At 45.4% G+C, this 21,867-nt stretch overlaps 2 protein-coding genes across 2 annotated transcripts; one reads left to right on the plus strand and one right to left on the minus strand.

Annotated features, from left to right (window-relative positions):
* Positions 1-2,080: 2,080 nt before the first annotated feature.
* LOC104031091 (cytochrome P450 2K4) lies at positions 2,081-9,561 on the minus strand. Its single transcript, XM_009482980.2, has 9 exons — positions 9,364-9,561; positions 6,985-7,147; positions 6,635-6,784; positions 6,192-6,352; positions 4,741-4,914; positions 4,057-4,198; positions 3,317-3,504; positions 2,663-2,804; positions 2,081-2,268 (listed from the first exon to the last, which is right to left on the minus strand). Exons 1-9 carry the CDS (start codon positions 9,559-9,561, stop codon positions 2,081-2,083), a joined length of 1,506 nt encoding a protein of 501 aa, XP_009481255.2.
* A 7,483-nt stretch (positions 9,562-17,044) lies between these two features.
* On the plus strand, positions 17,045-20,144 carry COX19 (cytochrome c oxidase assembly factor COX19). The gene is made up of 3 exons (XM_075718450.1): positions 17,045-17,126; positions 17,253-17,364; positions 18,347-20,144. The coding sequence occupies exons 1-3, from the start codon at positions 17,045-17,047 to the stop codon at positions 18,432-18,434; spliced, it is 282 nt and encodes a 93-aa protein (XP_075574565.1). The 3' UTR covers positions 18,435-20,144.
* The last annotated feature ends 1,723 nt before the right edge of the window (positions 20,145-21,867 follow it).

Raw genomic sequence — 21,867 nt, forward strand, 5'->3', positions numbered from 1 at the left:
TCTTTCCTTCCATGTGCAGGACAAATCAGCTTTAGAAGACAGCAACTTTAGTTTTATGTTATAGATTTACCATAACCGCCCCCTCAGTCTCTGTAACTTTGTTTCGCCCTTTTTTCTTTTCATCCTAACCTGCCTTTTCTGCCTCCAACCCAACACAAAAGCATCTTCAGTGACTCACTGCTCCCTAATTCACGTTGTTTCTTGCTTGTTTCACAGCACATGAAGAAGCCTCCTCTCTTGTACCTGCACCACCATTCAGATTTCACACATGTATCACGCTTCCCTCAATGGGTGTAGCCTTGTGGGTACAGCTAGTTGTTCCTACTCCTAAATGCTGCTACGTGAAATAAATCATTAATTGTAGTAATCAAACAGCTGCTCTAGGACAGCTGCAGTCTCTGGGGTGTCACCAGCTGTCTACAGAGACCCCATACAACAAGTTAATGGTACAGGTGAGCAACTTGGTAACAAAGTCTAACCTGCTTCTCCTTCCAGACTCTATTACCAGTTTTACATCTATTTTCACAAAGACTACATTCAAAATCCTGTTAGCCTTGACAGTGATGCAGGATCTCTGTTGGCAGAACTTGAGCATTATCAGCTCTGAATTTGTAACTTCAGTTCCTACCTAAGTGGCCAAAGCACTTCTGCAAGTGCCAAAAATTTTGCTTGCAGCTCTTACTGTGATGGCCTTGCTCCTGCTGTGTACTGAGTATGTATAACTTCCATGGGAGCCCGTGGCAGTGGTATTTGCTCAGCAGTGCAGGCTGATCTGTTACGCTGCCTGGAGACCTTGCTGCATATCTCTGACACAAGGAATGTCTGGAGAAGAAGACAGCATGAAATGCCAGGCACTATGTATCTGGTGTGGAGCTGAAGACAGGCAGCAACATTTTCTAAAGAGTTTAAGCCCCATTTTCAGTCAAATGGAAAATATTGCCCCTATTCATCCCAACACACCTGATACATGAGACTGAAGTTTGAATTAGGAACCCATGGATGATGGTTCACCCTGTTGTCAATGGAGGGAGTGAGCAATTCACACCTTATGGCAGTTGAATCATCCACTGAAGGATCCTCTCTCTCTTTCTCATTCTGTGGAGGGTAGAGAGGATCTAGAGAACAACTACAGCTCCTAAGGTGCAAGCGGAGAAGAGGGCTGAGCCTCTCTCAGCTCTCTGATGGGAGCACGGCAGTCCTGCTGCCCGGCCCCAGGATGCATCACACTGCCTCAGGCCTGTGTCCAGCTTTAGCCACACTGATTCAGAAACTCTTCACTTCCTTTGGCTGGTCATTTTCTGCCAGTTTAGGGATCTAAGCTGGCCCAGTAAGGGATCAGACAAGTGCCAGAGCCAGCATGAAGCCAGGAGAGGTGAGGGAGTGGTAGAAATGCCTTTCTTAGCAGAAGCAGGAAGCTGCTGGATTGGCCCCATCACAAATAGGCTTTTCAGCATGAAGTGCCTAGTGTGCATTGGAATGAACCCACTTCCCAAACCACTTAGATGTTTTCTGATAACTGTCCTGTGCCTGGCTCTTGGCACCAGCCCATGTTACACCCTCGTGTCTGGGACTCTGTAATAAAGATAAGGCAGGTTGTATCACACAATGGAAACTCAGTCTGAGGCTCAGCTGAACAACCATCCTGGGGAGATTTCTAGATCCATTAAGTGTCTGTTTTCTCCAACTCAGCCATCACTAATCCGCTCTGCTATAGAGCTTGGACTTTGGACTGAGAAATTCCCCATGGAGGCTCTCAGGGGAGAGCCTCTGATGGGTTACATCTATAGAGGAGGCTTGAAACCATTTCATTCTTTCAAACAGCCCTGAAAACTGCATCTTTGATGTGCTGTTCCAGGAATGAATCACACTGTTTCTGAGAGCAGTACTCAGGGGCATCTGAAGGGTTTGCATTATGCAGACACCGCAAGAGCTCTTGGAAAGGATTGCGTAAATGAGAGAAAAATAGCAGCACCCGGTGTCTTCCTTCCCCTAAAGCTGAGGTACAGACAGCTTTTTTCACCTGTAACTAGATTTGCTTTCAAGCTTAAAGTGTTCACTACTCTAACTCCATGTCATTTGATCATTCATAGGGCACTGCACAAACCAGGTGAGGCATGGGGTTCAAGGTAAAGCCAACATCAGCAGTGAGATCTAGGTCTGACTTGTCCACTCCTGGAGGGGTTTGGAAAACAAATTTGCGGAGCAAGCCTGCAAAGAAGAGGAACAGCTCCATTTTGGCCAGTCCTTCTCCAACGCAAGCCCTTCGTCCTGAAAAGAACCAGGAGACAAGTAAATGATCAGCACTGTAACTGTTAGTGTTGATGTCTGAGACTATCTAAACTGGATGTACAGTCTGTAAGAGCAGGCTGCTGAGGTAGGAAATTTTTCCTCCCTTCTCTCTGTATATTAGAGGTGCTACTGACTTGGTCTCAAACCACACAAAAGCCTGAAGATATGTGAAATTATTCAGTGTCTGTGGGTAAATCAGTGTCTCCCAGATCTCCCAAAGAAGAGGTGGTTACCTACAGCAATGGTGGACAGGAGAAATGACCAGAAATCCGTTATGCTGTGTTCCGTGTCCCTGACTTTCATACCTTCCTGGAATCGGGGGGAACTGTGCCATTAGCCTAGCCCAAGGTGGTGCACCCCCCCCCCCCCTCACCTATGGAGAAAGGAATAAATGCCTCTCTCCTAATGAAGTTCCCATCAGCATCCAGGAAGTGGGAAGGGTTGAACTGATACGGGGTTTTCCAGTGTAACTCGTCATTCAGAGCGGAGGTCAGCAGCGGAATAATCTCTGTACCCTGGAAGGGATCAAAGAAACTCATGGTAGCTGCTTGGAGCAGATCACTTTCCTAGTTGAGCTGGGCTTTCTTTTTTCTAATGTGAAGAGGCACACAAGACTGAGCCATGGCAAACAGAACTGGAGGATGCTTCCCTGCCCCACTGTGTCTCTGCCTGTTATCAGTAGCTGCTGCTCTCTTTTTGGACCACAGAACATTCCTTTCTTACAGAACCACATCTTTCAAGAACGGTGCTGAAGTAGAGGTTCTGCATTTGGTATAAGAGATTCAAACCAGTGTGATTTAATTAAACTCTCTGGTTATTCTGGATTCAAACAGCCGTAACAAACCACAGGCCAGTGCATGTTTATAACAGCTATCCTGGATCCAAGAAAAAGGATCCAAAAAATAATCACATCACAGATTAAACCATGCATCACAGTGTCTTTAGATTTTTACATTTTTCTTCTTGTCTGCTTTAAACAAAACTGTAAAGAATCTGTGCAGTGCAAGCTGCTAGCCTCAAAGCTCACCTTAGGAATCACATAGCCATGGAAATGCACATCAGTAGGAGTTGATCGTGATACACCCATTGGGACAATATTGGCAAACCTTTGTATTTCATGTATCACTGCATCTGTATAAGGCATTTTTTTCCGGTCCTCCAACTTAGGCAGCTGTCCTGGTTCAATGACGTGGTTCATTTCTTCCTGAATCTTTCCTTGGAGGGAGGAAAGGATTAAGAAACTGATAACCCTCTTATCTTGCAACTGAAATGGCCTCCAGTTTGGCCAGGATGAAGAAAAGGGAAAACTTCGAGGGTTACTTGGGAAGAGCAGAAGTGGGTAAGTCAGGGCATGGGGTGGTTCTTTCAGGTTTGTTGTTGAGCCAAGAGCTTGAATGGAGTCACTATAATACATCCCATGCCTGATTCTGATTACACACCTTTGTTACCCCATAGCCTTCAACAGAAACCAGATCAGAATCAGCTCCTGAGGAGGCCTTTAGTGACGTAAGCCCATAGCCTGCAGGAGAAAAACGATGGGGGAGTTTTACTCTAACCGTAGACTGGCCCTTAGCCTCTCCCACTTGGCTGGGCTGGTTTATTGCAATCTAGCTGAATAAAATTCCTTTGTAAAATCAACGGTTGTTATCTCTCTCAGAGTACTCAGAGTAATTACTCTAGACAACACTGAATGGGTTCCACTCCCTTCCACAACCAAAGCCTTAAGCATGCAACAGTGTATTGTACAAGAGGACTTCTCAGCCTTACTCTGAATTTCTGGATATTTCATCATCAGAAGAAGACCCCAGCGCACAGTTGTAGAAGTAGTCTCAGTCCCAGCAGCAAAGAGGTCCAGGGTTGAAAACAACAGGTTTCCATTGTTGAACATAGTGTGGGGTTTCTTTGACTCCTTCAAAACATACAGGTAATGGCTATAATTTCTACAGCAAGTGATACCAATATGTGACTGCGTTGCACCATTTTTATCTGCATTTTAGGGCTTTGTGACTTGTGACTTTATATGCTCTGGGAAACTATATGTTTAGTATTTTAGTATTAGGGCCTATGCTGTATGGAATTTGTCTGGTCCCAAGCATATCTGCAATCCCCAGGTCCAGACATTAGGTTAGTTGGAATTTAGTTACTGCAATGAAGTTTATCACTGTACCATTCTTGCAGGAAGGTTTGGGACGATCTCCTCCTTACATGTGCTGAGTGGTAACATATTTCACTCACGTGGGACATCCTGACAACTAGATCCCTTCAACCAGCAGTTTCAGTGGGGCTATGGAGTGAGTACAGCACAGCTCACTGTGAGTATGAGCTTTTATATATTCTGCTCATTGCAGTTCTTCTGTTTCCACTCATTCCCAGTCCCTGACAGATGATCAGTCCTAATAATAAGTCAGAGCCTAGAGAATAGAAAGACTCTGAGAGTTAGCTTTAAAGTACCTGTTGTTGCTTCATCAGAAAGGCATCAACAAAGCCTGTTAAGTTATTTTCATTAAACTCTTCTTTGTGTTCCTGGAAGAGCTTGTGGAGAAATGCGTTCAGTTCACTGACATTTTGTAACACAGTCTTGGAAGCTCCAGAGAGAAATCCAAGGGATGGGTAGAAATTATATAACTGTGGAGCAAGAGAAGTCTTACTGTTAATTGGCATTTTGAACACATACTGGTATCTCATATCACACCGCTGGTCCCTTGTCCCATGCCCTGACATTTCAGGCTGTAATTCCCCCACATTCACTTGTACAGTCCAAGCAGCTACAAATTGCTGCAGAAATAGAGTGTTCTCTCTGTTATACCTCTGCATGAGTCCTTGCCATGATTTTTGGGAGACTCATCAGCTTAATCTTCTTTTAGGGCTTCCAGCTGTGTAGGCGGTGGGACAGAAGGTCTCAGATGTGAAAGATGGTAATGTGAGCATTGTACTTATTCCAGGGAAAGCCCTCAGGTGTGTCACATCCTATGGCAGCAGAAGGGGCTTGTGGCCACCTCCACAGAAAGACAGTATCATTGTGTCAACGTGGTGCTTTCCAAGCCAATTAGCTTAGGCAGAGCAACGAGCTAACCCAACTACACTGTTCTAGGAGCTGGACTGAGCACAGGATTGCAGTATGTATATCATATGGACACACCTGCTGTCAGGAGAAAGGAGGGGTCTCACCCCCATCATCCCATGAGAGGTGTGCATGTCTTCAAGGTGACCCCTAGCTGCCCTGCCAGACAATTAAACAAACGCCTGCTGTTAGCTGTTAGCTGGTGCCTCATCCTGGGAGACTGTCTGTACACAGTGTGTAACTCTGACCTGTGCTCAGGTGGTGCTTTTTGGGCTTAGCTAGTCTGGAGTTACAGCCAGCCACAGACCTCAATGCAGCTCAGAAAGATGACTCTGGTCATCTTTCACTGGTGTTCAAAGCAGAAGCTTTGTGTCAGGAAGGAACAGGCTTATATCGGCTGTTAGTTTGCTAAGATTGAGCTTCAGTAGCCAAAACAAAAGAAAAATAAGTTTGTCGAACCCGGTTCTAGGAGAGGCAGAACTAAGACTTTTGCTAAAGGTGTAATGCAAGGAGGCAGATTTGAGATGGCATTTCACGGATGATCTCTGATATGAGAGATGTATTGTGCTTCTGCTCTTCAAAGAGGATAAAATGGTTCCTTTTGTAAAGACTTTGGGTTTTTTTCTTTTACTAATAAACTTCACAGATTAAGCCCAGATTAGGCCTGGAAATCTGTGTGTTGCGGATACAGAACTGCAGATGTGTTCCGTAGAGGCTGGCTGGCTGATAATGTTCATGTTCTTGCCTCAAGAAGCAAGATGTGGGAGGCCTGGAGGACAACCACGGGGAACCGGATATCCTCAAAAAAGCTAAAAGTGAAAATGTAAAATCAAGCACTTACCAGCACCATAGGGGAGCCCAACAGCTTAGTATTTTCATTTAACAGCTTCAGCAAAGTTAGAAATACAGGATCATCATATTCAAACCTCTCTCCAAACAATATAGAGCAGATGACATTGGATACAGCATTGTTGAGTATCATCTTCGTATCAAATGGTTTCCCTGTATTTCAAGCAATGAAAACGAGTGATGATGTGAGTACACCTGTTCCAGTCTGGTTTATTATGGAAATGTAGTCCTGAGCTCCCAAAGAAAAAACTCATTCACCACCCAGAATGCATAGCAGGGAACTCAGTTTCAATGTTTTAAGGTCTCAGTTTAATAACCTACTTCAACATATGAACTTTAACCATGAGAGACCATTTGCTCAGAGTTAAACTTTCATCAACCTTATTGTTCTGCTAGACATGTTTTCTGTCTCTGGGTGAAAGTCTTGACACTCACCGTGATAGGATTCAAAATACTTGATAAGGGAATTTACTTCCTCCAGGATTCGGATCTCAATGGTTCTCTTTCCCATTCCAAAATCTCTCAGTGTGGACAAGGTGAATCTTCTCATAGTTTTCCATAGCTCTCCATGGCTGAACACTATGCCTAAAATAAAGGTGTAAGGTCCTTATGTTACCTGTGGTTAATAAATGTTTGTAAGGCCTTCTTACACACTGGTACCAAAGCTGCTTGATACACTGTTATCTAAACAAAAAGCAATCTGTAAGAGAATGATACTCTCCCGCTGTAAGAATATAATGAACATAGACAAACTACAGAAACTACGCAACCAAAAGGCCACTTACCATTTCCTTGTGTCATTTTCCTAAATATGGGTATTTCTGCCCTCTCTCCAAAATCTTCAGCATGATTTAAAAGGGCATCCTTGATGGTTTCGTATCCAGCCAGTACCACAGCCTTCCTGGGTCCAAAATGCACAGTGAAGATGTTGCCATATATCTTGGAGAGCTGTCGAGGTGAATAAATATGTTCATTCAAAACCAGGCCTGGACCCCAACGCTAGCACTAGCCACCCTGGGTGGTTTCTAGCCTGAAAGGAGCCTCCCAGCCCTGTCTGAAGTCTCCAGGTGCTGCTGTAATGCAACTAATGAGCAACAGCTATCAATTGCCAGCATCTCTGCTTGTACCCTGTTTGCACAACAAGGTGTCTGCTATCACTGCTCCTATCAGAGGAAAAGTCAATAAAATGGCATTGCATTCCTGTGGTGTTCTGTAGTAACAGGCCAGCGTAGCGATCCCACCATTAGGAGGCTGGTTAGAAAATGTTGTAGCAGGCAGGCCTGTTTATTTTAATGCTGTTGACCTGAGGCAAGCAGGCATGCACACGTCTTTGAGGCTGAAGCCACAAATACTACAAAAACAATGCTCAACAATAACTGTTTCAGGACAGCACTTGTCTCTAATTATAGCAAGGTGGGTAGTGTTGCAGTCATCACAAAATTATTTGCTGGCCACCAGAAGCTTGAATCCAACTAGGAAGCATATTCTTGTGGATAATGTCACAGGAGCTCTAGGCTTTTATAGCAAATTAAATATGAATCATCTGTTACACAGAAGGGTGGCTTTGACAACGTAATCATTCACTCGGTATTTTAGACTTCGTTTAAACACACGGCAAGCCATCAGCTCCAAATGTCTTCTTGTTTCCGATGTGCCTGGGTTACCATTTGCTATGCATTAGATACATACTGAAAATTGAATTTCAGATTAGAAGCAACTCCTGTTATTACACCAGACAAATTGAATTTGTTTTCATCAAATGGTGGTTTGACGGCTTGGGAGATAACATTAACACTGGTTCTTTCCTCTCCGGCAGCTCACAGAGTGTGTGGCAGAGCCAGGGGCAGGGAATCACAGGCGCGTCCCAGCCTTCCTCTGGTCATTTGTTTGCATTAGTACTTCTTGGCATCAACCCTGTTTTTTTCTCAGCAACACAAGTATTGGATGTGGCAGGCCTGGGAGCCTAAAGAAAGCTGCTTGGAAGATTATAGGAAATAAGTCTGGTGCCTTCGCATGACATTTGTTTCATAAAATCCAACAGTACTACCAAAACTAGTTGCTCTTCCATACCAGCACCCTCAAACATACCTGTGATGAGATGGGAGCTCAGGACCAGAAGCCCATCAAAACTGTGCTCTGCACAACCCTCTGCACCACAAATCAAAACAGATGAACACTGTGTGACTGGCATAGAAATTCTGTACTTTTGCAGCCCAGGGTGCCCTTCTTCTACAACTAACTGGAGAATTTTGGTGTCTGCCCTGCCCTCTCAGGTGAGATGAAGGAGTTCACTGGGAACTGGGTTTCCCCTGTCGTGGTGCCCAATAAGCACACACACAGGGTATGTGACAGGTCACTCATGGCACCTCAACCATCTCTACAGCAACCAGAATAACTCTGAATTCACATTGAATTGTCCCCACCTCCCTCTGGGAGCACAGCAGACACTTTCTGAAACAAACATTGCACCTGGCTTTAAAATATTTAGTCTTTTTTGTCTCTTTTAGAAATAAAAGTATCCATGGAGCTGCATAAGAAAAAGCAATTCATTTACCTAGACATATAAAAGGCATGCGACAAGTCTTAAATAACCCTGGCCAGTGTGCGTGCAGGGGAAGGGTTGGGGAGGCAGAGTTGAGCTTTGCATTGCAGGGATATAATTAGCTTTGGAAATAAATGTACATATGACCCCATTTCCTCTGCTGTGGGGATGATACCTTTTCTTCCTTCCTTCCTTCCTTCCTTCCTTCCTTCCTTCCTTCCTTCCTTCCTTCAGTGGGAGAGGTCTGTCTGCAGAGAGACATTTCTTGACGGCAAACGGTCCTGATCTGTCAGCAGACTGGCCCAGATTGTGTCTTCTACCTGCAGCCTCTCAGGGGCTCGAAATACCAACAATATGGAGCTAATTGCAAGGGGTGGGGGTCTACGCTTGTGTGTGTGTAAAGGAAGGAATGTGTGTATTGTATTTATATATATATATAAAAATACAAGTATGTGTGTATATACCACTGAAGGTGAAGTCACTCTGCCAGCCTGCCTATATGCCAAATATCTCATTTCTGCCCTCCAGACAATGCAAACGCAATCACATCTCCATGTCCCTAGTTGCATTTCTCACTTCAGGAATTGCATGTTTTCCTCCTGTCTGCTTGCTCAGCCCCTACCTCTGTCAGCGACTGGAACGGCTTTTTCAGGTCCACCACATTCAAGTTTCCAATCAGAGGAAGAGGTCGTGGCCCAGGAGGCAAACTGCAAACCGGCTTCTTCAAGCTGGTAAGAAAGTAAAGGAGAGTGACCAGCCCTGCTGCCAAACAGAGCAGTGAGCTACAGCCCATGTATTGCAGCAAACTCTGTATGGCCATGTCTGGATCAAAGTGTGGGTATGAGCTTCTTAGGGTCCCTTTATAGCCCTCCTGTCATCGCCTGAGCACACCTTCTGGGGAAGTGGCTTTACACAGAGAAAAGGACTCTGAGGTTTTGTTTACTTCTATTTAGACTAGATGTACTTCTTTTCCCTGCCAAATAAAGCACTGTATTTTGTTCTGAAATGTGGATTATCTTAATCTGGAGCTCCTATTTCATCTACAACGCTGGGGCAAGGTGTTTGTTTTCCAGTGAAAAACTGTTATGGGCATGTTGTGGTCTGTGTGATTTCAGGGGCAGAATTAAAGGACAGCACCCGTGCTGGATTGCTGTCACAGTGCCAGGTCACAGGACTCAGCTGGACCACTGGTGATGCAATGGAGGAAGCAGGACGCAGGAGGGAAAGCCCACAATAATGCATGGCCTAAGGTGCAGCTGGCAAGAAAATCCTCAGCGAAGACAAAGCTGACCAAGGGGTTGGAATGGTGGTGGCATGAAGATGTGCTAATTCAGGATTGCAGATGGCAGTAGGTCCACTTACAGGTGACAGCTCTGATTCTTTTTGCTTTCCTGCCACCCCAGTAAAACCACCTCCTTGAGCAACACAGTGTTTTCATTGCTGACACTGTTATTGATCTTTGTCCCCAAAATCCTCTACCGGCAATCCCAAAACACCCCTGAAACCACTTCAGTCACTATTTTGCAGTTTACTGTCCAGAGAACTGTGTGCTTGGATGTCCATCTCTGTCTCTGAGTTTGGTGACGACTCCTTCCCGTCTGTCCTGCCTGTTTATGAGCAGATGCATGCAGTCCTCTAGGAGAAACTGTCGCCTCCTGTTTTGCCCAGATTGGGAAAGAGATCCTGGATCTTTGTAACCTGGAAGGAGCCAGGATCAGGCTCTGCAGCTGGCCAGGCAAAGGACGGAGGACGAGGCTGCCTGGGCAGCTATTGCAGAGGGGGTGCCGGCCAGGAGGCGCACACGGCAGCAGCTTTGGCACTCCAGGTGCAGTGAGTCATGCACCATGACAGGGCAGGGTCCTGCAAGCACCTGCGTGCCCGGGCAACAGCTCCCCAAGAGCCACCTGCACCCTTTGCACCCTTGGGGGATGACGACAAAGCAGAGGTGATCATGAAGAGGAGGCTACAGTTTTAAATGGTGGCTCTGGGGGAAGGAGCCGATTTGATGCTCTATCGCATATTTGCAAGTGGGGATATTTTGCTCCCCTGTTGCAGATTCTGCCAGATTACTGGGCCATGCTGCTGTTCAACCCTTTAGAAACCTTTAGTTTTAATAATACATTTGCTAGAATCCTCCAAGGCTCCCAAGTACAGGCTCCACTGATGGAAAAATGATTATTATTTATTATTAATAATAAAAGTACATTAGCTGAAGGGAAGAGTAATCAATAAACTCTAACTAGATTGACATGAAAAAGGTGCCTGCACATCTGCCTGTTTTCCAAGGCTTGTTATCAGGAGTAGAGTTTTTCACAAAGGGGAATTACTCTGTGCAGAAGAGGACTAGGCAGGGTGGGCAAAGAAAGGAGGGCAATGGATGGTCATGTCCATCTCAAGATTTGCTGCACAGCTATGAAGGCCTTGGTCGGTGCCCTCTTCTCTCAGTCATTTCCAAGAACATCCTGTTCTGCCAGACTCTCCTCTGAGCAAATGGTGTGACCACTGGGACTCTTGAGACTTTCTGAGGTACAGTAAGAGTGAGGAAGAAATCCTACATGGGCGCAGTTTGGTAGCAATGGAGGGAATTTACTGTTTCTGCTTACATACAGCCACCACTGCTCTGTTACAGGAGAGCTGGATACTGCCATAGACAGCAAGAGCGCCTTCTCAAGGGCTTTCAGACTGTTTAAAGCTTCAGGTTGTACCTGGTGATAATAAAGGGTGAAATCCTCTCCCAAGCAGTGAGCCCATGGACTTGCAACCTGCTGGACTGATGCATGCACTGTGGGAAATGACGGATGAGTTCTCCAGTGGGAGGGAATCATTGCAGTTTTAAAATACGATTAATGTGATGTCCTCACCTCCATTTCTTCCTCGCATACCTTGCCTTCCAGTATGCAATGCTGAACACAGCCTACAGCTGAGTTGTTGGCTTGCAGGTGAGGCATCCCACACAGGACCAGGGAGAGAACATTGCTCCCTGCTCATGTGTCTTTGTCTTTCTACCAGCCCAAGCCAGAATCAATACCATCTTCAGGCAAGCAGACTTTGTGGGCATAGCTCAGGGAAATAATCAGTTCCTCCTAGAAAATGAGCCTGTACATTAAACAGCCACAGAGTCATCTAACTCTGGAGCTCATCTGGAGAAGGACATATAATCTTCTAATGGAACATAGGTTAATAATGCTACAGTAACAGCAGGATAATGCAGAGAAAGAGCTGTGATAAGGCCATAATTCAGTCGATGAGTTCTGATAACATAATAAACCATGAGAGTGAACACCAAGTGCTTGTGTGCCTTGCAAGGCTCTGCAACTGATTTACAACCTCAAGAGATGTCTATCAACCTGTGCATTGTTATCGGGGATATATAAAGCATGAGCACACCATATTAAACATTAACATTTTTAAAGACTCAGATGTGTTAAAACTCAGGCTGCTCCTTGCTAATGGATTTTGCTCACCTTGACAAATGCCAGTGCAGAAAGAAATCAAAAGCTTTCCGACTTTGACCTCTTTCTATTTTTCATAATTACTGCATTGTTTTATTGGACTACACCCGTTTCTTCCCATCCTGCAAATCGGTATTTCTACAGAATGACTCAGGGTAGTGATCAGTATCTCAAGTGTTTGCTATGCTCATTTTGATACAAATAACTTGTACCGAATTTCTTTTCATTTATCTTTCAAATCAGTGTGTGTTGCACATCTACTTTGGGAAGAAAGACTCTAGAAAAATACTTTTAAAAATCATTACTGCAAATTTTCAATGAAAGATTCTTGGGTTTTTTCTGTACTCTGAGCTGAAGGATTGTATATGATGGGTCTGGACACTGGTAGAAGAAAATAAAAAAATCTCTGCATGGGATTAGTGCCTTGTCTCTGTGCAGAACCTAAGGTGACAATATTTCCCACTCGTGTTAAGCATTTACCCCTTTAACTATTCTCAGGAACTTTGTTGCTTTTAAAAGCCTTGTTCTTGGGTGGAATAGATGTCATTCCTTCATGAGTCTCACTCAGTGACAAAATACATGGGACATCCTGGGATTTGGTGCTGGCAATGTACTTTGTGATATGCATATCTATAAAAATATTTGCAGAAAAATCCATCATGACTATAGCCAGAAGCATGATCTTCCAGACCCCACACTTACACAAAGAAGCCAAGGCAGCCTGCCCTGGGAAATTGGTATTGAGGAGGTCAGGTTATGAAGAATTTATTTTCAAAATACGATGGACAGATCAAATGCCTCAACATAGCTCCAAGGATCCTTTTGTTCTGGGTCACTAGCTTCAGTCTATCTCAACACAGTATTGCAGAAATTATATTACTCCAAGGGCAATTTGGGGCATATCACAAAGGATGATTAGCTGGTAGGTATCTACAGAGCCACGGTCCCAGCATCTTACTTTTGGGACCCCCGTCTTGGTGCAGATAGAGATGCAGATTTAGATACACCAGAATTGCAACTAGCAATGTAAGAAAAAAGTTTGCTTTGGCTTTCAGTGCAGTGTTGTTATTTCTACCACGTTCCCCTATAACCTGATGAGGCTTTGGCTCAGCCATAGCAGAAAATGAGCTATCATTCTGTACAACTTTGTAGAGCACATAACACATTAAGGCCCTGACCTTACTGGCATGAAACTATGATTTCCCTGTAAGTGCGAAACAATAATATTTCATTAATCATCCACAACAGAAATCCCCATTCCCCAGACTATTCTGGCAATATTCTGCATTTTTGCTTGTCTAGGAACCAGAATTAAAAGGTAGAAAAATGGTTTACAACAGCCTGTGGCAGTGATGTAGCAAGAGACCTTATGTAAGAGCTGGCGGCGTGCTTGCCGAGCGAGGGTGAGGCGTAGGAATGAGTGATCCTGGAAGGATGTTTCTCTGAGGTGTGTTCTGTGCCTGGGCTGGGAACAACAGTCTCAAGGGCACAAATTCCAGTGTCTGAATGTGCTTGGTCTTGTTCAACTCATTAATTTCTTACAGTTATCCTAAGTCAAGCTACAAAATCCCCTAGTACTTTACTCAAAGCCTTTCACGGCTTGTTGGTAAATTATTCTCAAATTAACTACCTGATAATGCAAATCTGTAGGCTCTTAAAAGATGCAGTATGGTGAGAGACAGAAAATAATGAAAGTCTTGGACTTTACCGTGCCCATAACAAGGAATAAAGGTTCCATTCTGATGTAGTACTGCAATTTGGTGCTTCCAAAAGTAATGCTGAGTGTGTAAAAAACCCTTCTGAAGGTACATTTGTACAACTGACAGGTAAGTACCGATAGTGGAGTAAGTTTTCAGTGTGATCTGACAACACTATAAAAGAGCAAACATTTTTCCAATGTTCCTTTAGTCCATAATTGATGACTCTTTAGTCCATAATTAATGACTAACAGCTCTGATTCAAGCAAAGGAATTTGTTTCAAATCTATCAAGCTGTGCAACTTGAAAGGGGAAGGTCCAAGATTTTCCCTCATTTGGGGAGCCTTCTGATTTGAACCTTTTAATTTTTGGAAAGGGCTCAGGACTCCAGACTAGAGATACTGTAGAACACTGGATGCTTTACAAATTATCTCATCTCTCTTGTGCAACAGGCATCTTTTTACTGAAACAGTTATTTCAGATTTCCCCAGTGCCATGAAAGTCTCTCACTTCTTTGAAAGATAATAGGTGAAAAGCATTTAATTCTCTGTTAGCAGCACTGCTCTTTGTGGCACTGTTTTTATTGAATTCTTTCGGAACTGGTTGGCTTAATCTGCAAATGAGGTTTTTTTTCTTCACGCTGATTATCTAATGGTGGTTTCATTTGATCTCCTTGGGAAAAATACATACTAAACTCCTAAAGCACCTGTATTAAATTCTAAGACAAACTGTACCTTTAAAGGAAAATCTAGAAGATACAACTGACATTCGCAATAAAAACATTAAGTAAGCATAACCAAATACCTGCTACTGACCTGAATTTGGGTTACTACAAAATTTAAGACTCCAAAGAAAGACACTGGGTTAATTAATAGGCAATCAAAACATTTGGGTATAATATAATACAGCAAGTTGATATAGCCTTTGCATAGGGTTGTCGCTGCCTGTTTGGGAATAATTCCTCTGTGGGATCCCTCCATATCTTTTTTCCTTTGATTTCTTCCTTCATCACATGGGGAATCAGCAAGTCAACCACTGTGCCAGAAAATAAGGAACGTAATTTGGGCGGTTTGCTATGATCAAGTGCCTTGACACTTCAGTTAAACTCGTCCAGATAAACCGAAGCTGCTTCTCTGCTGCTCAGTCCTCTGAGATCTGGGAGACTGTATTTATGAAAGAGGACTATCTCCCTTTTACTGTTAAGTGGTATAATGAAGTCAAGTGGAAAAGTGTTATTTACCATATAATAAAAAGCATCTATTGTTCATAGCCCTGAAAACATAATAATAAATAAAGCCTTATATTTCAGGCTGTGTAAACCAGTTGCTTATGTAATAGAACATGGTGTAATTTTCCATTTACAATTTCAATACTGTAATAAGAAAGCAATCAAAGCACAAACAAAACACACTTTAAATGGGGCTGCAGGTAATATTTCCATAATGGCTGTCCTTAAAAATTTTGGCTGTTTCTTCTTCCCCCCCCCCCCCCCCAGCCTCGAATTCTTTCTACTTAACTCGGTCATTTAATTGAAAGAAAATCAACTTAAAGCAGATGAAGGACCATCTTAAACCAATTGCAGCTATGGGCAAAGAAGAAAAAAGACTCTAACAGCATAATCCATGGTTAACACTCGGGTGGGTTAAATTAACGCCATTTCTCATCCTGCTTTCAGGATGAGACCTGAGGCTCTGCAGTGAGTGTGCTGTAAACCTGTGGGCAAAAGGGCTGTTTGCCTTGGTCCCTCTCTCTCGGATCTGGAAGTTCACCATTTCCCAAGCATCTGCCGATGACTGCCTGGTTTTACCGGCCTCGTCGGCGTTAGCACTGCATGGTGGGAAGCTGCCTGCTTGCCCACTGCTTGTAGGAGGCATGGAATCATAGAATCACAGAATGCTTTGGGTTGGAAGGGACCTTTAGAGATCACCCAGCCCAGCCCCTGCAGTGCCAGGGACAGCTCTAACCAGATCAGGGTGCTCACAGCCCCGTCCAGCCTGGCCTGGGATGTTGCCAGGGATGGGGCCTCCACTGCCTCTCTGGGCAACCCCTTCCAGTGCTTCACCACCCACATTGTAAAAAATGTCTTTCTTATGTCTAGTCTAAATAACGCGGTGCGGTCCGTCGGGCTGGGGCACGGGCGTTAAGCCGTGAGGGGTAGTGAGGGATGGGCGATCCCATTGTGCCGCCATGGGCGGCTGATGGCGGAGTTCACCTCACCGCAGTAGGACGGGGATGGCTCTTCCGAAATCCTGCTGGATTGCTAAGAAAAGGGCCTCCCGGGGGTGGCTCAGCTCTGCCTGCTGATCCCCAGGGCTCTCCGGTCACACCGCCAGCTGGAGCCGGGTCCTGAAAAATGCGGTTTTAAGTCAAGACCCAGTGCTCAGGTGAGGAACTCGTTCTTCGCGGCAACGGGGAAGGAGCCCGACCGCCAGCTCCTGGGTAGAAACGGGGGAGACTCAGGTGAGGCCGGATCCTGACTGGACTGATTTGCTGGCACGGGCTCTGAGTTTTGCTCTTTTTCCCTTCACTTCCAAACGAACACACGCAAGAGGACGAACCATTTTTCCCTGCCCCTCAGCGGGCGGGCTGTTGTCCCCGACCATCGCTCTCACCCCTCCCATTCAGAGAGTTCAGCGGTGAAGCAGGACACGTAACACGGTTTTGATGAGGAGAAGTTAAGTTTATTTCGCAGAGGTTGATCGAGCCCTGGGTGCAGGGCCGGCGGAACACAGCGGGAACGCCGCCGGCCCGCCCCGCTGGGGCCCGCCCCGCCGCCCCTCGGAGGCCGCCGGGCCGGGCCAACATGGCGGGCAGCGGCGGCGCCTCCGTGGTGACCCGCGGCGGTGGCCGAGGCCTGCGGCAGTGACGTCACCCTTGCCCCCCGCCCGCGAGCCCTACCGCGTTGCCGTGGCGACGCCCCCCCCCCCGCCGCTCCCGCAGGAGCGAGGCGCTCCGGTTGCCATAGCAATGGCGATGCCGTTGCCATTAGCGGCGTGGCCCCGCCCCCTCCGCGGAGCGGCGGTGGTCACGTGCCGCGCTCGATGCGCTCGGCGCTCGCAGGAGCTGGCGACGATCGGTGTTCGGCTCCCCCCGGCGGCGAGTGGGCGACCGGAGGCACCCCCGGCCCGGCCCGGCCCCCCGCCCCGCCGGCGACATGTCCACCGCCATGAACTTCGGCAGCAAAAGCTTCAAGCCGCGGCCGCCGGACAAGGGCGCCTTCCCGCTGGATCACTTCGGTGCGGTAACGCGGGCCTGGCCTCCCCGCGGCCCAGCGCCGGGCCTCCCCCCCCGCCTCAGGGGGACGCGGGCCCGGGGCCGCCGCCCGAGCCCGGCGGTAGCGCGGCCCTCGCTGTCTCTTTCAGGGGAGTGCAGCGCCTTCAAGGAGCGGTTCATGGAGTGCCTCCGCGACAGCGGCTACCAGAGCGGTGCCTGCCGGCAGCGCGCCATGGCCTACCTGGAGTGCCGCATGGAGAGGCAAGTGGTGCCCCGGCCTCCCGGGGCGGCCTGGGCGCAGCACGGCCCGGCCCGGCCCGGGTGGCTGAGGGGCAGCCGGGTGGCCCCCGGGGCGGGGAAGCAGCGGGGGTCCCGTTGCGGGGAGGGGAAGGGAACCCTCGGTGGAGGCGTTCACGCAGGAAGCTTGTGTCCTTGTAAGCAACGGGTGTCCTTGGCGGCTTCAGCAGTTCACTGGGCTTACGGTTTTGATGTGGTGTAGATATCCAGCCCGAAGGGTGGGATAACGGCCAGGCTTGGCCAACTTCCATTCCACACAACCGTCTTTCTCAACGTGCAGCTTTTTTTTTTTCCTCAGCTATGGTTACCAGTTAAAACATTAACTAGTTCCAAAGTTCAAGTGAAAAAAGTGTTGCTGTTTTGTTTTCCAGGGATGTTTCTAGTCTTGCATTGCTTTGCAATGCTTTCTGTTCTGTGGTGAGTCAGGGAGCTCACTGGGAAGTGCACGAAGGGCGTTATTAAGTGCACTTTGATACAAGGACGCTTGTGTACACTGAATGGGCTGGTGCTGAGGAAGGCTGCAAGTAAAAACCAGCTTGAAAATCACTACAGCAAAGTATGGTGGCACTGCGAATGTTGCTGTAAACCGCCTTTGCGTAAAAATCTGGTAAATGGGACAGGTAGAAGTTTAGGGAGCTCTTATGCAGCTTGTTAATTAAAGATAACCAAGAGTAGGGTCAGTTTTTGAGGAGACTCTTATTCAGTATCTAGTATCAGGAAACAATGCATTTAACTGGAAAACCGCTGTTAAGAAAAAAGTATCCCTGAATGTTGCTTTCCCAAAACTGAAGTTTCTGAGGCTTTGCCAAGTGGCAGTCATTCCATATGGATGTCTTGGATTTCCTTAGAGTAAATAATATGAAACGAAACAGAAAATGCTGCTGTTCTCTTGGTTATAGACTGTGTTCTGCATAATGTTTTTGTTGTTTTATTGTTTTTAACTTAGGCAACTTATGGCTAACGAACCACTGGAAAAATTGGGATTTAAAGATCTGATAGATGAGAAATCAGAAGCAAAACCTGAAAAGTTGTAATGGAAGAGAGACAGCTTCATTCCTCATGTATGGAAAGCATAACTCTTACGTAGTACATATTGTACGTTCTGTTCATATTGCAATAGGAAGTGTTTCCTGAAGGAACCTTTTTTTCCAAAGTTTTATTTTCCTAAAATAAGATTTTTTTTAAATAAGCAAAAGTACTGCCTTTGTCTATTTTCTTTAATTATTTCTTAACTTTTTTTTCTTTTAATTTCTCTAGCTTACTCTTAAAGATCTATAAGAACATTTTTCCCTGAGAGAAAACAACTATTGCCTGAAGTGTTCTCCACATCTCTGTAAGAACAGGACAGTGAAGTATTATTTTAAAAAGACAAACAAAAACCCAACCCTTTATTGTGTAGATCTTGAACTATAAATTAATCTTCTGTGGGCATTACCAATATGCTTACACAATTACTTGTCAGGTGGAAATAAAGCTGTTGTGGTATTTGCAAATTGCTTTTTATTAAATACTGGTGTTGATCCCCGTCTTTGGGCTGATCTTCTCACCCTGCTATAGAAAACACTTCGGTACTGGGGTGGGGTTTTTTTCAGTCTTTTAACCTTCATTATTGTTGGGAGAGTATTTCTAGTTCCGGACACCAGTCCGGTAGTGATTCTGATTTTATTTATCACACCAACAGTGTGCACCTAACTTTATTTCATTATCTAATTGAGAATCTGTCATTACGAATATATTCATTTCTCCAAGTAGAGCTGCCATATGGCTTTTTTTAATATCTTTATGGTGAAATCAGTGTGGACACAGGAATTCTATTTATTTATGTTCTAAGTAACTGTGAACTCTACATATAAAGGTGACTGGACAATTTTATTCTTTTAAAAACAAATGTTTTATGTTAAAAAAACAGGCTAGGTCAAAAGTTAGCTATCTAAAATACCATATTTCATTCCAAAAAACATAGCTGTGGCCCATACATTGAAGGTAATGCAGCAGGCCATACAGTAGGTGTGCAGTCCGGTCTGAGTATGTCTTTACGGTCCCTGACAGGTGTTTGTGTAACTTACCATGACTTGTCAGAGCCAGTATGACTTTTCTCACATATACTAATGCAAATGAGTCTGTCTTAATACTGAGTTCAAGCCAAAATAATTTGGCCTATTAGCCTGTTAGAAGTGTCTTTTAAGCAGACAATAAATTTGTAAATCCTCTGGATGTATTTTCCACTGTATTTCCTGCCCTGTCCCCCTGTTTGTTGTAGGTTGGATTTTTTTGTTGTTCTTTTTTTGTGTTTTGGGTTTTTTTTTTCCTTTTTTTAAACCCAGTGAATCACACACAGTTTGCCAAGGTAGTTCTCGCACACTTTCTCCTGTATTTGATGTCCTCCGTTTGATACATCTCACGTTTTCTGCTGTCTGCTATTATTCCTTTTGCTTCTCCTTCTCACCACTATGCATCTGTTCACACAGAGATCCACGAAAGGGTAAAAGAACATTTTCTACTCTTCATATTGGTGGTTGGAGCTGGGATTTAAATTGTTGCTCGGCTCTAATCTGATTGAACAGACTGCAGATAGTTCAGAGCGGATCCCTGTTTGAAAAGAATGTTCGCTTGCTGCTGCATATTTTTATTCTACTTCATTCTACTGTTTAAATTATATCCTTTGGTGAGATTAGTACATGTATAGAAGAGAAAGCAGAGATATTATTGCTGAAACAGATATTAAAAGACTTTATATTAAACCACTGAACAAGAGCTTTCTTTCAGTGATACCGAGTAAGAATTATTAAAATAATCTCCAGCATCTTCACAAGAAAGAAATCAAATTTCATGCTTCTGTGCTCCCTGAATGTTATAAGGTGAAGTGAATCCCTGGTAGGTATGAAAGAACCCACCAGTGGCGGTGGAGTAATACGGGCTGTTATCAGGGGTAGTTTCATCTTTGGGACGTTGCTCTGCACTGTTATTTGGCCAAACAGTTACTTCATGAGTTAGATGAATGTTTTCTCCCGAGACAGTTGATACCACCTCTCTCCTCCAGATTATAGAGTAAAAGAGGTGAAGTTTTTGAAATCTTGAGTGATTGAATTTTTACTGCTGAGCTGGAGCAATAGTTGCCATTTAAATGAACCCTCAGATTACACACTGAAGGAGGGGCTGCTGGGGACTCTCTTTGCTTATAGTGACCAAGGCCCAAATTTTGGACCTGCTGCAGGAGGGATGGAGGGGAGAAAGCAGTTTCAAAAAACTTAACGGCATGCTGAAGTGAACAGTGCTCTGTGCTACTTGTAGGCCTGGAGTCCTGTAGCGTCACAGCGATGCAGCCAGCAGGACCCTGCACGGCACAGACTGGACTGTGTTGCTGAGCCACCAAAATGGCCAGAGCATGCTTCACCCTTCACAAAATAACTACAGAGATAGTAATTGCCATCGTCATAGGGAGTGCTGGGGTGAGAGTTTTGCACCTTTTACCAGCCTGAAGAAGAAAACTTCATCCTGTCCAGATCCAAGGGTACGTTTCATCCTGCCTCCCAGCACGGTCAGTCAGCTTCACAGCACTGTCCCCTTCATGCCAGGACAAGAAGGTGGCTGTGAGTGGATGGTTGAAGACTCAGGGAATTGGCAGAGCCGTGTATTTCCTGGCTGTAAGGTGTTAGCTGGAGAAGAGGATATAGTTAGTGGAGCCATAAGGTGAGCTCGAAGCTGGTGAGGGCCATCAGATGATCTTGACTGAGATCTAATGCAACTGAGAAGTGGTGGAGAAGCAGGCCACTTGTCAATGCCGAGCCTGGGGTTAAGCAGTTTTCCTAACTTGCTCTATGGGAAAAGTCCCTGCAACACCGGAGTCATCTGGGTGAAGAGAAGACCCAGAATGCTCTTCACTTTATTCTTGACAACATACAGATTGTTAAAGCCTTTCCATATAAACCTCTTTATTTTAGCCTTGCTTGTGGGATCCTGGTTTATGCTCCTGTAAAATGACAGTGGTGTAAAAGCCAAAGCAAAGCTGTAAGTTCGTAGGTATCTTTCCTGTTCCCGTACCAAGGAGGAACCTCTCCAGAAGCCTGATGCCAAGTTGGGAAAATCTGTATTCTGGAAATGCCAAGCTGAAGTGTGTGTGCTGTGGGGAGGCGGTTTGTCAGGAGTGCTGACTTCTTTATGGAGCTGTTTGGAGCTGATGAGCTGCTCTGCTGCGTGCGGCACCGGGAGCAAGGTAAGTCCCACGCAAGTGCATTAATCTTCATGTGAGAAGCCTGCCTGCGTGCTGTCTGCGTGCTGCCTGCACCAGCGCTGACATGAAGCACCACCTGCTGACAGACCCTGGGAGCTGGAGAAATGCAAACAGTTGCGAAACGAGGTTCGGCTCGGATTGATGTACGAACTGCCAGCCCGGCTGTAATTGTACAGGTGTGGAAGGGATAGCCCGAAGCAGGAGGAATTGTTGACTATGTTGGAGTGAAGATCTAT

This window comes from Pelecanus crispus, chromosome 11, assembly GCF_030463565.1.
Source record: "Pelecanus crispus isolate bPelCri1 chromosome 11, bPelCri1.pri, whole genome shotgun sequence".
Taxonomy (NCBI): domain Eukaryota; kingdom Metazoa; phylum Chordata; class Aves; order Pelecaniformes; family Pelecanidae; genus Pelecanus; species Pelecanus crispus.

What these genes read in the sequence shown, in the direction of transcription:
- COX19 (XM_075718450.1), top strand. Translation starts at nt 17,045, where the DNA reads ATGTCCACCGCCATGAACTTCGGCAGCAAAAGCTTCAAGCCGCGGCCG. An exon ending in CTTCCCGCTGGATCACTTCG is followed by an intron (nt 17,127 to 17,252) that starts GTGCGGTAACGC and finishes TGTCTCTTTCAG; the next exon opens with GGGAGTGCAGCGCCTTCAAG. An exon ending in CTGGAGTGCCGCATGGAGAG is followed by an intron (nt 17,365 to 18,346) that starts GCAAGTGGTGCC and finishes TTTTTAACTTAG; the next exon opens with GCAACTTATGGCTAACGAAC.
- LOC104031091 (XM_009482980.2), bottom strand. Translation starts at nt 9,561, where the DNA reads ATGGCCATACAGAGTTTGCTGCAATACATGGGCTGTAGCTCACTGCTC. An exon ending in GTATTTTGAATCCTATCACG is followed by an intron (nt 6,353 to 6,634) that starts GTGAGTGTCAAG and finishes CTTGAAATACAG; the next exon opens with GGAAACCATTTGATACGAAG. An exon ending in ATGGCTATGTGATTCCTAAG is followed by an intron (nt 2,805 to 3,316) that starts GTGAGCTTTGAG and finishes GATCCCTTCCAG; the next exon opens with GGTACAGAGATTATTCCGCT.